General features: G+C 69.6%; 2 protein-coding genes across 5 annotated transcripts in view; one reads left to right on the forward strand and one right to left on the reverse strand.

The window, feature by feature from the left end:
* Positions 1-1,427: 1,427 nt before the first annotated feature.
* On the forward strand, positions 1,428-10,049 carry LOC140648617 (uncharacterized). Of its 4 annotated transcripts, XM_072854903.1 has the most exons (10): positions 1,428-1,681; positions 3,307-5,150; positions 5,247-7,854; positions 8,204-8,440; positions 8,533-8,621; positions 8,702-8,785; positions 9,085-9,330; positions 9,418-9,549; positions 9,643-9,765; positions 9,901-10,049. In XM_072854903.1, the coding sequence occupies exons 1-10, from the start codon at positions 1,603-1,605 to the stop codon at positions 9,913-9,915; spliced, it is 5,457 nt and encodes a 1,818-aa protein (XP_072711004.1). In that variant the 5' UTR covers positions 1,428-1,602; the 3' UTR covers positions 9,916-10,049. The 4 variants fall into 4 exon arrangements, with proteins under 4 accessions (XP_072711004.1, XP_072711002.1, XP_072711005.1 ...); XM_072854901.1 differs by having other exon boundaries at positions 3,307-7,854; XM_072854904.1 differs by having other exon boundaries at positions 1,429-1,681; positions 3,307-7,854; positions 9,184-9,330.
* A 2,342-nt stretch (positions 10,050-12,391) lies between these two features.
* Positions 12,392-13,384, reverse strand: part of CCM2 (CCM2 scaffold protein) — a 39,013-nt gene continuing 38,020 nt past the window's right edge. Inside the window, exon 10 of the mRNA XM_072854911.1 lies at positions 12,392-13,093. Within this exon, the coding sequence (XP_072711012.1) occupies positions 12,813-13,093 (281 nt within the window). The 3' untranslated portion in view covers positions 12,392-12,812. The remainder of the gene's footprint in view (positions 13,094-13,384) is intronic.

The raw sequence follows: 13,384 nt of genomic DNA on the forward strand, positions 1-13,384 counted from the left end.
CCTGCTGGCCCTGAGCCACCCCCCAGTCCCCTTGCAGCTTCCCCCTCTTGTCCCCGGCACCCCGACACACGCAGGCCGTGTCCCCCGTGTCCCGCAGGGCACGTGCGCCTGGGCCGGAGGGGACAAGGTGGGTCAGGAGAACCCTCCGGGCCGTGACGCACCGGAGCCGGCTGCCAGGAAGGGCTTTGGGGACGGATTAGCAGCCATCTGGCCACCGGGATGCTGCTGGTCCTTGCCGCGTCCCTTCCAGCCCCTCTGGCTGGCTGGGGGGGGGGGTGCCACAGCCTGGTGACCCCCCAAGCCTTGCACCGCTGGTGGCCACAGCCCTTCTCCCGGTGCTCGGCCACCCCACGGGCCAGGGACGCGGTGCCGAGAGGAGGCCGCGGCGGTGCTGAGTTGCCGGAGGTGGCCGGGAGCTGCTGAGTCACGGCTCGGGGCTGCTCCTGGCACCGGCATCGCGGCAGGGCCGGCCTCAGCGCCAGCCTGGCTCCGTGACCGGGGTGGCAGCCAGCACCCCACCGTGCCCGCTGCCGGCCGCGCTCCGTGCCCGACACCGGGCACCGGCACCGGGCACCGGCACCCCTCCGTGCTCCCTGCTGGCCCTCAGGCTGTGCCTCAGTTTCCCCTCAGCATCCTTTTGGGGGGGTGCAGCCCCTTCCCGCGGCGCCGGGGGGGGGGGTTACCCGGGTCTGGGCAGGGGGGTGGCATGTCCCCAGCTGGGACCGGGGGTCCCGGCGGGGGGGCTCGGTCCCTCCCAGTCATCTCCTGCCCTCCTCCCAACCGTCCGTCCGTCCCTCCGTCCGTCCACCCAAGGTCTCCCCATCGCCAGCCCCAGAGGGGGGTAACCCCCCCACGTTGCCAAGGAACCATCCCCATCCTCCTCACCATCACCATGGAGACGAGAGGAGGAGAAGGGCCGTTCCCATGGCGACCACGCCGGCACCCATCCTGCCTCCCCAGCGGTACCCGGGCACGGGGCGATGCCCCGGGGTTGTGCAGGGTGGGGACACCCGGGACCCCCCCCGTACGCCCGGCATCACCGCCCAGCGCAGCTGCTTTTAGGGGGGCTCTGCCCCCCCCCGGGACACCACTGGATGCTCAGCCCCCTGTTTTTTTGGGGGACACACACACACAAAATCCCACCTCCATCCCCCTTCCCAGCAAACCCCAGCCCAATGGGGGAAACTGAGGCTGTGGACCCCCCCTCTGTGCCCTCCCCCCCCCCCCCCAAAGAGCTGATGCAAGCAGCGACGGGGTGGGCCCTTCCCTCCCCTCCCACCGCCGCAGTGCCTGGCACACACCCCGCTTTCTCCCCGCCGGAGAGATCAAAAAAAAAAAAAATATATCAGAGAGAAAGAAAAGGCGGGGGGGGGGGGGGAACAGAAAAAAAAAAAACCACCCAGGGAAAAAAAAAAAAAAATCCTGCTGACATCATCTGGGATGACGGGGCTGATCCCGCTGCCGGCCCCCCCGCCGGAGCCCCACTAATGCTCCGCTTCTCCCGGCGCAGCCGCCTTCGCCCAGCCCGAGCCAAGGGTGCCGGCGGCTGAGCGGGGTGGCAGGCGGCCACCCGGGCCGGCCTGGCCGGGCTCTGGCATCGCCATGCCTGGAGAATCGGTGAAAACCGAAGGGTTGGGGGGATTGGAGAAGGAAAACGGAATGCCGGAGGGATCGGAGGCAGGTGAGGCCGAGGGGAGGCCGTGGGGAGCGGGGATGGAGGGACGGTGGGATACGGGATGGAGGGACGGCGGGATGCGGGATGGAGGGATGGCGGGATGCGGGATGGAGGGACGGCGGGATGCGGGATGGAGGATGGACGATGGAGGGTTGGACGATGGAGGATGGAGGATGGAGGACACAGGGCCAGCCACAGCGGCTCTCAGCAGCCGCACCGCCGAGAGGCTCCGGTACTGGCACCGAAGGCGGGAGGTGACTTTGGGGACATCGCTTTGGGGACATCCCCCCTCCTTCCGCCCCAGCGGTGGGTGGCCTTGGGTTGTGCCCCCCCACTCCAGGAGGCCCCGGGGAGGCTGAGCCCCCGCCCCCCAGCACCAGCCCCATCTTCCTCCCCCCCCCCCCCCCCCCCCAGCGACCGCAGGGTGGGGAAACTGAGGCACGGGGTGGTGCAGAGCCGTGGCCCAAGGTCACCCTGCGCAGGCACCCCCGAAGGGTCACCGTCACCCGCCCGAGGGGCTGGGGACAGCCGGGACATGCCCGGGGCTGGGGGGGGGGTCCCCGCTGCCACCCTCCCCGTGTGCCTCAGTTTCCCCCGCGGCGCCGGGCTGGGAGGGGCGCGGTGGCTGCGGCTCACCCAAAAAAGGGGCTGAGGGTCCGGTTTGTGCATGGAGGCGGGGGTGTGGGGGCTTCCCCCCTCCCAGGGCAGCAGAGGGGGGGTGCAGGGCGCTTTGGAGGGTCCCTGTGCCAGGTGGGAGCTGGGGGAACCCCAAAACACACCACACCCCCCCCCCGGGTGTGGGGGGTCCCAGGCAGGCAGCAGTGGGGAAGGGCAGAGTTAAGGGGATCCCAGCAGCCCCCCCCCATAGGGCAGAGACAGCCCCCCAAAATAGCACTGGGGGGGACACACAGTCCCCGGACCCCCCTGGGCAGCCCCCCCCCCAATTAACCCTTTAAGGGTCCCCCGTTCCCTGGGGGATGCCCGCAGGACTGAACCACCCCACACCTTTGGGGGGGGGTCCTGCCCCAGCTGCCTGCTAAATACCCAGGTGAGGCCCCACCCCCTTCCCAGCAGCCTCTGCGGCTTTGCCCCGCCCCCTCACCCCTCTATAAAGCCCCCGGGGGGGGCCATGGGGCTCTGCTGGGTTTGGGTGCTGGAGGGGGGTCCCGGTGGGTCCCAGCTGCTTCTGCCCCATGGACCTGCCCCTGGGGGCCCCAGGTAATGTGGGGGGGCAAAGGGGGGGGAGGTTTTGGGGTGTCTGTGGGGAGGGGGCGGGACCACACCCCCCCAGCAATGGGGGCTGAGAACCCCCAAACTCAGTGCATGGGTGGGCACGGAGCTCCCTGCAGGGGTGATGCTGGAAGGGGGGGAATGTGGGGGTCCCCCCTTAATGCAGCTGCATCCTTGTGCCCCCAGAGAGGGGTTGGAGATGGGGGGGGCTGTTGGTGTCACCCTGGTGTCCCCTAACCCAGGGGTGACCCCCCAGGGGCTCTGGGTGGGGGTCCCCCTGTGCTCCCCCTCCTGGGTGGGGGGGGACACCAGCACGGCTGGGTGCTCCCCATGGCCCCTCCATCACGGGGTGACCCGGGGGGGGCCATGGCACTGAGGGGGGGTCTCCCCTCTCTCCGCAGCCCCCCCGCCGGCCGCAGGGCCCCCGCCGCTGCCCACCAAGGAGGAGGCTCGCCCGCAGCCCGAGGGGGCTAGCTGCGACCCTAGCCCCCCGGCTCCCGCCCCCCCCGGCGAGGCCTGCCGGCCCCCCCCGCCCGCCGACCCCCTGGACACCCGCATCGTCATGGGGGAGGAGACGCGCTCCCCCGCCGCCCCCGAGCTCCGGGGGGGTCCTCCCCGCCCGCCGTGCCTTGCCCCTTCCCCACGCCCACCAAAGACCCCCCATCCCCAGGCAGCCGAGCCCCCCGGGCAGGCCCCCGCCACCGCCCTGGACCCCGACCTCTTCTTCACGGCCCCCTCCACCCCCATCCGGGTCGGGGGGTCCCGGCTGCTGCCGCCCCCCCCCGAGGAGCAGACGGACGGGGAGAGCGAGGGGCTCTGCTCGCCCCCCACCTCGCCCTCCGGCTCCTACATGACGGCCGAGGGGGGCAGCTGGGGCTCCTCCGGCACCGCCAGCACCTCCCCGTCCTGCTCCCCCAACCTGGTGGCCGAGGCCGAAGGCATGGCGGAGGCCGAAGCCATGGAGGTGCTGCCCGCCTGCCTGGAGCATCCCCCTGCCTTCACCCCGCCGTCTCCCGAGGAGGAGGATGAGGAGGAAGATGGCCCCTTCGGCCCACCGGAGGATGAGGAGGAGGATGACGATGGGCAGACGCCGGAGGAAGAGGAGGAGGAGGAGTGGGAGGTATCGGGGGGCGAGGGGCTGCCCGGCGCCGGCCTGATCCCGGCGGCGTTGCTGCCCTTCCGCGGCAGCCTGCTCTTCCAGGCCGAGGCGGTGGAGATCACCCCGCTGCGCCCCGGCACGGCCCCCCTGCCCCTCTCCGATGAGGAGGAGGAGGAAGAGGAAGAAGAAGAAGAGGAGGGCGGCAGCACCTCGGCCTCCTTCCTGCGCTCGCTGTCCGAGACCTCCATCACCGAGGGGGTGGACGAGTCCTTCGCCTTCCGCGACGACACCTCCGCCTCCTCCGACTCGGCCGCCTACGACGGCGAGGAGGACGAGCGGCTCTACGGCACCGAGCACCACGCCCTGGGGGCTGAGGGGGCTCCCCCCGGCACCGCCACCGCTCCCCCCGGCGCCGGTGCCTCTGGGGACGGCGGCGTCGAGCTCCACCTTCACGCCGGCTCGGCCCCGGCCGGCTCTGGCTCACCGGCGGGGTCCCCCCGGCACCGCCACGGCGAGGAGCTGCCGAGCGTGGTGCCCGGCGCGGAGGACGCCGGCGGCGAGGACCTCGGTGCCAAGTGGATGGAGCCGGCGACGCAGGAGCGGGGCGGCGGCGAGACCCCCCCGGCACCCTCCGGAGAAGGCGGCGTGGAACCGGACAGCAAGACCTTCCTCGCCTCCTCCTCTTCCTCCTCGGAGCTGGAGGAGCCCTCGGCCCCGGAGCCCGACGTCCCGTGGGAGCCAGAGCCCGTCCCAGCGGCGTGGCCCCCCCAGCTCCCCGGGGAGGCGACGGTGATGCCGGGAGCCGAGGCGGAGCCGGTGGTGAAGGATGGTTCCGGCGCAGCGGCGCCGGGAGAGGGGCCTGGCACGGAGCCGGTGAGGAGCAGCAGTGTCCCGCAGCCGCCCGGCCGCTGCGCCGGGGAGCCCGGGGACCCCCAGACCGATGGGTGGGGGGGGGACAGCGACGGGGAGCCCCAGGACGGCCACGGGAGCGACGACGGCGGTGACCGTGAGCTTGGCGCTGTGACTGCGGGGAGCACAGAGCTGGCGGCCACCGATGGCCATGATGAGCCGGACGCTGCGGCCACTGACCTGGCACCATCGGTGACTCCCAGCCCGCCGGCTGAGCCGGCCACTGCGGCCACTGACCTGGCACCATCGGTGACTCCCAGCCCGCCGGCTGAGCCGGCCACTGACCTGGCACCATCGGTGACTCCCAGCCCGCCGGCTGAGCCGGCCACTGACCTGGCACCATCGGTGACTCCCAGCCCGCCGGCTGAGCCGGCCACTGACCTGGCACCATCGGTGACTCCCAGCCCGCCGGCCGAGCCGGCCACTGACCCCGACCTGGCGCCATCAGTGACGCCCAGCCTGCCGGACGCTGTGGCCACTGACCTGGTGCCATCGGTGACTCCCAGCCCACCGGCTGAGCTGGCCACTGACCCCGACCTGGTGTCATCGGTGACTCCCACCCTGCTGGACACCGCAGCCACTGACCTGGCACCATTGGTGACTCCCAGCCCGCCGGCCGAGCCGGCCACCAACCCTGACCTGGTGCCATCGGTGATTCCCAGCTCGCCAGACACCATGGCCACTGACCTGGCACCATTGGTGACACCCAGCCCACTGGCCGAGCCGGCCACCATGGCCACCAACCCTGATCTGGAGCCATCAGTGACGCCCAGCCCACCGGCTGAGCCGGCCACTGCGGCCACCGAACTGGCACCATCAGTGACGCCCAGCCCACCTGCTGAGCCGGCCACTGCGGCCACTGAACTGGCACCATTGGTGACGCCCAGCCCGCCGGCTGAGCTGGCCACTGACCCTGAACTGGCACTGTCTGTGATGGCCAGCCCACTGGACACTGCGGCCACCGAACTGGCACCATTGGTGATGCCCAGCCTGCCAGCTGAGCCGGACACTGACCTGGCACCACTGGTGACAGCCAGCCCACCGGCCGAGCCGGCCACCGACCCTGACCTGGTGCCATCGGTGACACCCAGCCCATCAGCTGAGCTGGCCTCCATGGCCACCAACCCTGACCTGGTGCCATCAGCGACGCCCAGCCCACCGGCCGAGCCGGCCACTGTGGCCACCGACACCAATCTGGAGCCATCAGTGACACTCAGCCCACTGGCCGAGCCAGCCACTGTGGCCACCGACCCCGACCTGGCACCATCGATGACGCCCAGCCCACCGGCCGAGCCGGCCACCGTGGCCACCGACCCCGACCTGGCACCATCGATGACGCCCAGCCCACCGGCCGAGCCGGCCACCGTGGCCACCGACCCCGACCTGGCACCATCGATGACGCCCAGCCCACCGGCCGAGCCGGCCACCGTGGCCACCGACCCCGACCTGGCACCATCGATGACGCCCAGCCCACCGGCCGAGCCGGCCACCGTGGCCACCGACCCTGATCTGGAGCCATCGATGACGCCCAGCCCACCGGCCGAGCCGGCCACCGTGGCCACCGACCCTGATCTGGAGCCATCGATGACGCCCAGCCCACCGGCCGAGCCGGCCACCGTGGCCACCGACCCTGATCTGGAGCCATCGATGACGCCCAGCCCACCGGCCGAGCCGGCCACCGTGGCCACCGACCCTGATCTGGAGCCATCGATGACGCCCAGCCCACCGGCCGAGCCGGCCACCGTGGCCACCGACCCTGATCTGGAGCCATCGATGACGCCCAGCCCACCGGCCGAGCCGGCCACTGTGGCCACCGACCCTGATCTGGAGCCATCGATGACGCCCAGCCCACCGGCCGAGCCGGCCACCGACCCCACGCTGCCGGCGACGCCCGTCCCGCCGCACAGCATCACAGCCGCACCCCGCGACGCCGGCGAGGAGCCGGTGGACGGGGTGGCCTTGGCCAGCGAGTCCCCGGAGGCCCCCGCGTGTCCCCCGGGGCCGGGGCCGATGGCGGGTCCCCCTGGGGCTGTCGGCGAAGCCCCCGAGGAGTGGGACGCGGCCACTGCCTCCTCCGAGGAGTCGTCCCCGGAGCTGCTGGAGACCTCCCGCTCCCGCACCGACTCCAGCTTCTTCACCGCCCCCGAGGACAGCGCGGGGGAGGCAGCTGCGCCCCCCAGACCCCCATCTTCCCACCAGGAGGAGGAGGAGGAGGAGGATGCCCGTCGCTGCCTGGCCCTCTGCCTGCCCGCCTCGCCCCCCGCCATCCCCCCGTCGATTTTCACCGCCTCGGAGCAGGAGGTGTACGTGGGGGTCCCCCCGGCCCCCCTCGAACTGCTCCAACCATCTGGTGCCTTTTCGGAGAGCGGGGCGGCCTGGCGGCGCCGGGAGGACCGGCAGCGGGTCACCGCCATGTTGCGGGGCTCCTTCGGGGACCTGCCGGCCCCCCGCCTCCTCCCCAAGCCCCCGGAGGTGCCGGCGGAGCCCCCGGCCCCCTGCCGGCCCCTGACCCCTCGGCCGGGCGATGAGCCCCCGGGCCAGACTGCGGGGGCAACCGATGCCAAAGTCCTGGGGGAGGGCGACCCCCCGAGCCCCCCCAGCCAGCCCCCGGCCCCCCCCGGGCAGCAGGAGGAAGAGGAGGCGACGGCGGGGGCCCCATCCGGCCCCCAGCCCGCGCCGGGTGCTGGGGAAGGGGGGGACGCTCAGCCGGAGCCCCCCTCGGAGCCGGCCGGGGAAGCGGCACCCCGAGCCCCCCAGCCCCCGCCGGCCCCCTGCCCGCCGCTCCCCAAACTCAGCCAAGTGCCTCCTCGCGCCCTCGCGCTGTCGCCGCCGCCGCTGTCGCCGTGCCCGGATCCGGCCCGTGGCCCCCAGGACACCTCAGGGCTCCCCGCCGGCGAGGAGTGTCCGTCTGTCCTGCCGCCCTCCAGGAAGCACCTTGAGGGTAAGAGACCCCCCCCAAACACCCACCCACGCATCACCGTGGGCATCACCCAGTGGTGGGGTGCGGGGGGTCCCCTTTGGGGGGTCCCGGGGTGGGTGGTGGGGGTGAGCCCGCTGGGTTTGACCCCACGGAGGGGGATTTTGGGGGGGCACCACCGGCTCAGTCCCCCCCACACCACTGTGGGGTATCACGTGGGACCAGGGTGGGCATCGCCCACTGGTGGGGTGCTGGGGGTCCCCTTTGGGGCTCCCAGGGTGGGTGCTGGGGGTGAGCCGGCTGGGTTCGACCCCCACAGAGGGGGATTTTGGGGGGGGCACCACCAGCTCAGCTCACCGCCCCCCCTCCCCAGCCCCCCAGCCCTCCCCACGCAAGGAGAAGGAGGCCCGTGGCAGGCAGGCGGGGACGGGCAGCGCCGGCGGCCGGGGACCCCCCCGGGGGTCCCTGCAGTCGGAGTCGAGCTCCTCCAGCGAGACGGAGGCTCCGTACCCCTGCCCCGAAATCCAGCGCCTGCGGGAAGCCGCCGGCATCGCCCTGCGCCAGGACAAGCAGCCCCCGGCCCCCCGCCGCTGCGAGGCCAACCATAAAGGTGAGGGATGTTGGGGGGGGGTCCTGTCCCACCCCATGTTTTTGGGGGTCCGAGGGCGTCCGTCTCCATCCCACCCCTCTGCTTGGCCACAGGGTCGTGTAACGAGTCGGAGAGTAACGACGAGTCCATCCCGGAGCTGGAGGAGCCCGAGGGCTCGGAGCCGCCGCCGGCCCAGAGCCAGGTGGGGGTTTTTTGGGAGGGATGGGGGCGGTGGGGACCCCCCGGGCGGCGGGGCTGCCCTCACCCCCTGATCTCTGGCAGGCGCAGCTCACCCACTCGCTGGGCACCGGGGAGGAGACGGTCAGCAAGGCGAAGCAGAGCCGGAGCGAGAAGAAGGCCAGGAAGGTGGGAGGGGACCCCCCCCGGGTGGGGTTGGGGGTCCCCTGGGTGGGGTTGGGGGTCCCCGTCCCATCCCAAGGTTGGGGGGGGTAAGATGGGTGGGGGAGGGATCAGCCCTGGGCATGGGGAGAGCCCTGGGGCGTTGGGGTGCAGGTTCCCGCTCTGGGGGGGCTCTGGGTCATGCTGGGGGGTCCCAGCACTGGGGTGGGGGTGTGATGTGGGGTCCCCCATTCTGGGGGGGCTCAGCCTGGCTGTGCCGGGGGCCAACGTTGTGCCGCATCCCTGGTTTTGCTGTGTTGTCCCAGGGGTTTTGGGGTGTTGTGGGGGGCTGGAGCCCCCCTCCTTGGGTGCTCTGGGTGTCACGATGCCGGACGGGGGCACCCCTGTGTGTGTCCCCCCCCCAGGCCATGTCCAAGCTGGGGCTGCGGCAGATCCACGGCGTCACCCGCATCACCATCCGCAAGTCCAAGAACATCCTCTTCGTCATCACCAAACCCGACGTCTTCAAGAGCCCCGCGTCCGACATCTACATCGTCTTCGGGGAAGCCAAGGTGATGGCGGGGAAGGGGGGGTCTGGGGGGGTGTCCCATCCTTGGGGCTGGTGTTGGGGACCGGCGGGTGACCCTGTGTCCCCGCAGATCGAGGACCTGTCGCAGCAAGTGCACAAGGCGGCGGCGGAGAAGTTCAAGGTGCCGATGGAGCACTCGCCCCTGATCACAGAGACGGCTCCCACCCTCACCATCAAGGAGGAGAGCGAGGAGGAGGAGGAGGTGGGTGCTGGGGAGAGGGACCCCCCACGTCTAGGGGACACGCGGGGACAGCTCGGTGCCGTGGGGGGGTGACGGTGATGTCCCCCCTCGCAGGTGGACGAGACGGGGCTGGAGGTGAGGGACATCGAGCTGGTGATGGCCCAGGCCAACGTCTCGCGCCCCAAAGCCGTGCGGGCGCTTCGGCACAACAACAACGACATCGTCAATGCCATCATGGTGAGTGGCGGGAAGCGGGGGGGGGGGGCTGCGAATGGGGGTACCCCCTGCCTCTCCCAGCATGATTTGGGGGTGCAACCCCCCCCCGGGGTGCTGTGGGGGGGTTCCTGATGCTCTGCTCGCTCTCTCCCGCAGGAGCTGACCATGTAGCGGCTGGGGGTGTCCCGGCCCCCCTGTATAGGTGCACAGTTACTCCCCCTGCCGCCGTCCTTCCTCTAGAGCCCCCCATCCTCCTCCTCCTCCGCGTCTGTAACGCTCAATAAACGGCCTCATGTATCACTTGGATCGCACACCGCCTCCCGTCGTGGTGATTTTGGGGGGGTCCGGGCTGCCCCACATCTCCCCCAGCCCCATATCTCCCAGGGGGTCCTGTCTCTGGAGGTGTCTGGGGGGGGCTCAGGGTACCCCTTGTTTCCAGCAGTGGGACTGGGGGGGGGGCAGTGCCCCGGGGTGCCCGGGGAAGTGGGGCGAGCGGTCGGGGCCAGCGTGGTGGCACGCGTGGCTCCGGGAGCAGGCACAGGGTGGGCTGGGAGCCCCCCGGCTCGGTGGCGTTGGGGGGCGCGTGGGGCGGCAGAGTCCCCAGTTCCGTCGGGCATGGGGGCTTTGCCCCCTGTCGTTAATTCGGAGGGGTTTAATGAAGGGTGGGCTTTGACGAAGGCCAAGGGAGATGAGCGAGGGCTTTATCAACGAGACAAAACCACCGTCGAGTGCAGAATTATATTTACCTGTAACAAATACTCCGTACAGAAAGCAAACATAGACGGGACCACCGCCACGTCCCCGCCTGCCACCGGGACTGGTGATGGGGAAATAAACGGAGGTGGCAGAAACCCCCCGGCTGCTGCCATCTCCTCGCTCCCAGAACGCTACAAGGCAGGGGTTATTTCCAGAATTAAATCCCATTTCCCCTTGAAGTATAAAAAAAAAAACCACTGCGAGCTGTTACGGCGAGTGTTTTATAGCTCTCTATACAATCATGTCAAAAATAGGGCTTTTTTTCCAAATTTTAAGTCTTCAATGACTTGAATGTCCACCTGTGATCTGGTTTGAAGCTGTAAATGCATAAAAAGGCACTAAGGAACCATCCCCGGCCCCGCGCCGCTGCCTGCTGGGCTTAAGAAGGAAAATCTTGGTCCCCAAATCCTGAGGATGCCGGAGCTGGGACCCCCCCATCTCCCCTTCCCTCGGCGGACGGTGAAAACGCGTGCCAGGAGGAGGAAACCTCGAGCTTCTCCATCAAGGCTTGTTCCTAGGGAAGATGCTCTCTGGGATGGATGTGTCCTGGCCAAACCCTCTCCTCCAGGGGCTGGGGGACCACCTTTGGGCCCCCCCTCGCCTGCTCTCCAGTTTATCAGCCTCAAAACTGGAAGGAAAGGGCTGTCGGTGGGAGGAGACCCCCCCGCGCCGTACCCCGGCAGGTGAGTCCCCAGGGAGCCGCACGCCCAAGCACCGGGGTGACTCGGCTGCGTTCACCCCTTAAGGTCCAGGGGAAGGAAGGATTTGGGGCTGTGGGGACCCCCCCCCAGGAGCAGAAGGGGGTCACCCAAGCCCAGCCTAAAGCAGGGTGGGATGGTGGCTCCGTGCGGGATCGTACCGAGGGCCGGTGCCTGCGAAAAGGGGGAGGGAGAGGATGGAGGGATGAAGGCTGCTCTCTGCCTGTGATGAGAGGGAGAGGAGACACCAGTAAGGGTACTGGTGAAGTGGGGAGGAAGGGGGCTGTGAAGGGAGAGCAAGGGTTAAAGGCACTGGGGGGGCAGGGGAGGCTTTGGGGACAATGGGGGGGTGGATGTGACCCAAACCTGCAGGACAAAGAGCAGAGGAATGTGCGGGAGGAGGCTGGATCCCCCCAAAACTGCTGAGCCAGTGTCTGGCCTCAAAGCACCAGCGCCCCAGGGGCTGGCCAGCACCCACCGCGGCCGGCCGGAGCCACCCATGGGTGCCAGAGAGCCCAGCCGACCCTGGGTGCTGCCTGGGCTGGCCCATCCCTCCTCCAGCCCCAGCCTTCCTCCCCGTTGTGGCTCTAGGATAACTGGGGACACCCCCACCCCCTGCAAACCCTTCTCAGGTGCCCCCCGCAAACGGCATCTCTGCCGCGGGGCCCCCAGGAGCGTTCCTCTGGCAGATAAAAAAATAAGTGTATTTATAACCGCGTGTAAAATCTATATACAACATGTACACCGCACCCTGCAGCCTCCCCAGGCGGCCGGAGCGGGACCTGGCTTGGCTTTCCCTTCCCAGCGGTGGCCCTGGGGGGACAGCACGGTGGCAGCACCGTGAACCCCAGGATGGGTGCCAGGGAGGACCGTGGGGCCCCCCAGGCTCGGTGCGGGGTGCGTGGGGCAAGTCCTTGTTCCCAGCAGGCTGGAAGGCGATGGCCTGGCAGGCACCCGGTGTGCGTGGGCACACGCGAGCCCGCTGGTGGGTAAAACACGGGCTGCGTGCCCCCCACCTCCCTCGGGCCCCCCGATATTCCTGAGCAAAGCCGGGGGGGGGGGTCGGGGTTTGCAGGCCACAAGCACGAAGCTCCACGGCACGGCCGGCATCTGCTACCACCGCAGCTTCGGCAGCATCTCCCGTGGGTCTGGAGCCGAAATGTTTCGACAACATCGACAATAGGTTTAAATAATTCACATTGTGGTAAACTTCATTCAAAAACAGGGGGAGGAGGAGGAGGAAGAGAGCAGTTACAATAGGGATACCATGTGCAAAACTGTAAACCAGGCGGAGGGTTGTAGCCGACTTGTCTCCCCGGCCTCGCTCCCCACGCCTGTGCCGGCAAAACCAAACCAGGGACGGTCGCAGGCCGGGCTCCTGCCCCGGGGGTTCTCCACCGCAGCGTGCCGGCACGGTAAGAGGGCGCTGGCCGCCTGCCAATGGCCGCTCGGAGCCATTCATGAGGATGGGAGGGTAATTACATCCTGATCGAGCCCCAAAAACCTCTTCCAGAACACCGGTCAGGATACAGGCACCGCTGCGGGGTCTTCTCCCAGAGGGCGGGAGGGTGCCGGAGCGGGGAGCTGCCGGGGCCGTCCTCCCCCTGCTCGCTCTCAGGAGGAATCGCGGTCCATGCTGCACCCCAGGGCTTCGATGTCGTTGCTGATGTGCGAGATCATTCGGTCCCACTCGTCCTCCTCCGAAGGGACGGACTGGTCGTCTGAGCTGCCGGCAGCGCCGTTGCCGTTGGTGGTGGAATTGGAGGTGGTGCTCAGAGTCCGCCTGTACCTCCCGAAACTGTCTGTGATGATGCCCCGGCCGTCCTTCACCCCGATGGTCTCGAGGAAGTTCTCGAAGTGTTGGCTGTCCTTCTCGGGGATGAAGGGGCGAAGACCTGGATGAGGGAAGAAAACACCGGGAGGAAACCGTTAGCATCGTCGTGCGTTTCGTACGGCACGGGCACGCAGCGGGGGCACCCGGGACGGATTTCCACATGGATTTGCTCAGCCGACCGAAATTCTCCGGGGTTTCTGAGCCCTCCAGCAGAGCCCAGCTGCAATGTTGTGCCCCAGCTCCCCGAAACGGCGCAGGGCTCGGCAGAGGAGCCCGTTTTGGGGGGACGGGGACCACTGTGGCCATATCTCCCGTTTAGAACCCTGAGAACTGCAAGCCGCTGCCCACGGAG

Source organism: Ciconia boyciana, chromosome 2 (genome assembly GCF_034638445.1).
Source record: "Ciconia boyciana chromosome 2, ASM3463844v1, whole genome shotgun sequence".
NCBI classification, from domain to species: domain Eukaryota; kingdom Metazoa; phylum Chordata; class Aves; order Ciconiiformes; family Ciconiidae; genus Ciconia; species Ciconia boyciana.

What these genes read in the sequence shown, in the direction of transcription:
- LOC140648617 (XM_072854901.1), top strand. Translation starts at nt 1,603, where the DNA reads ATGCCTGGAGAATCGGTGAAAACCGAAGGGTTGGGGGGATTGGAGAAG. An exon ending in CTCCAGGAAGCACCTTGAGG is followed by an intron (nt 7,855 to 8,203) that starts GTAAGAGACCCC and finishes CCCCCTCCCCAG; the next exon opens with CCCCCCAGCCCTCCCCACGC. An exon ending in CGCCGCCGGCCCAGAGCCAG is followed by an intron (nt 8,622 to 8,701) that starts GTGGGGGTTTTT and finishes GATCTCTGGCAG; the next exon opens with GCGCAGCTCACCCACTCGCT.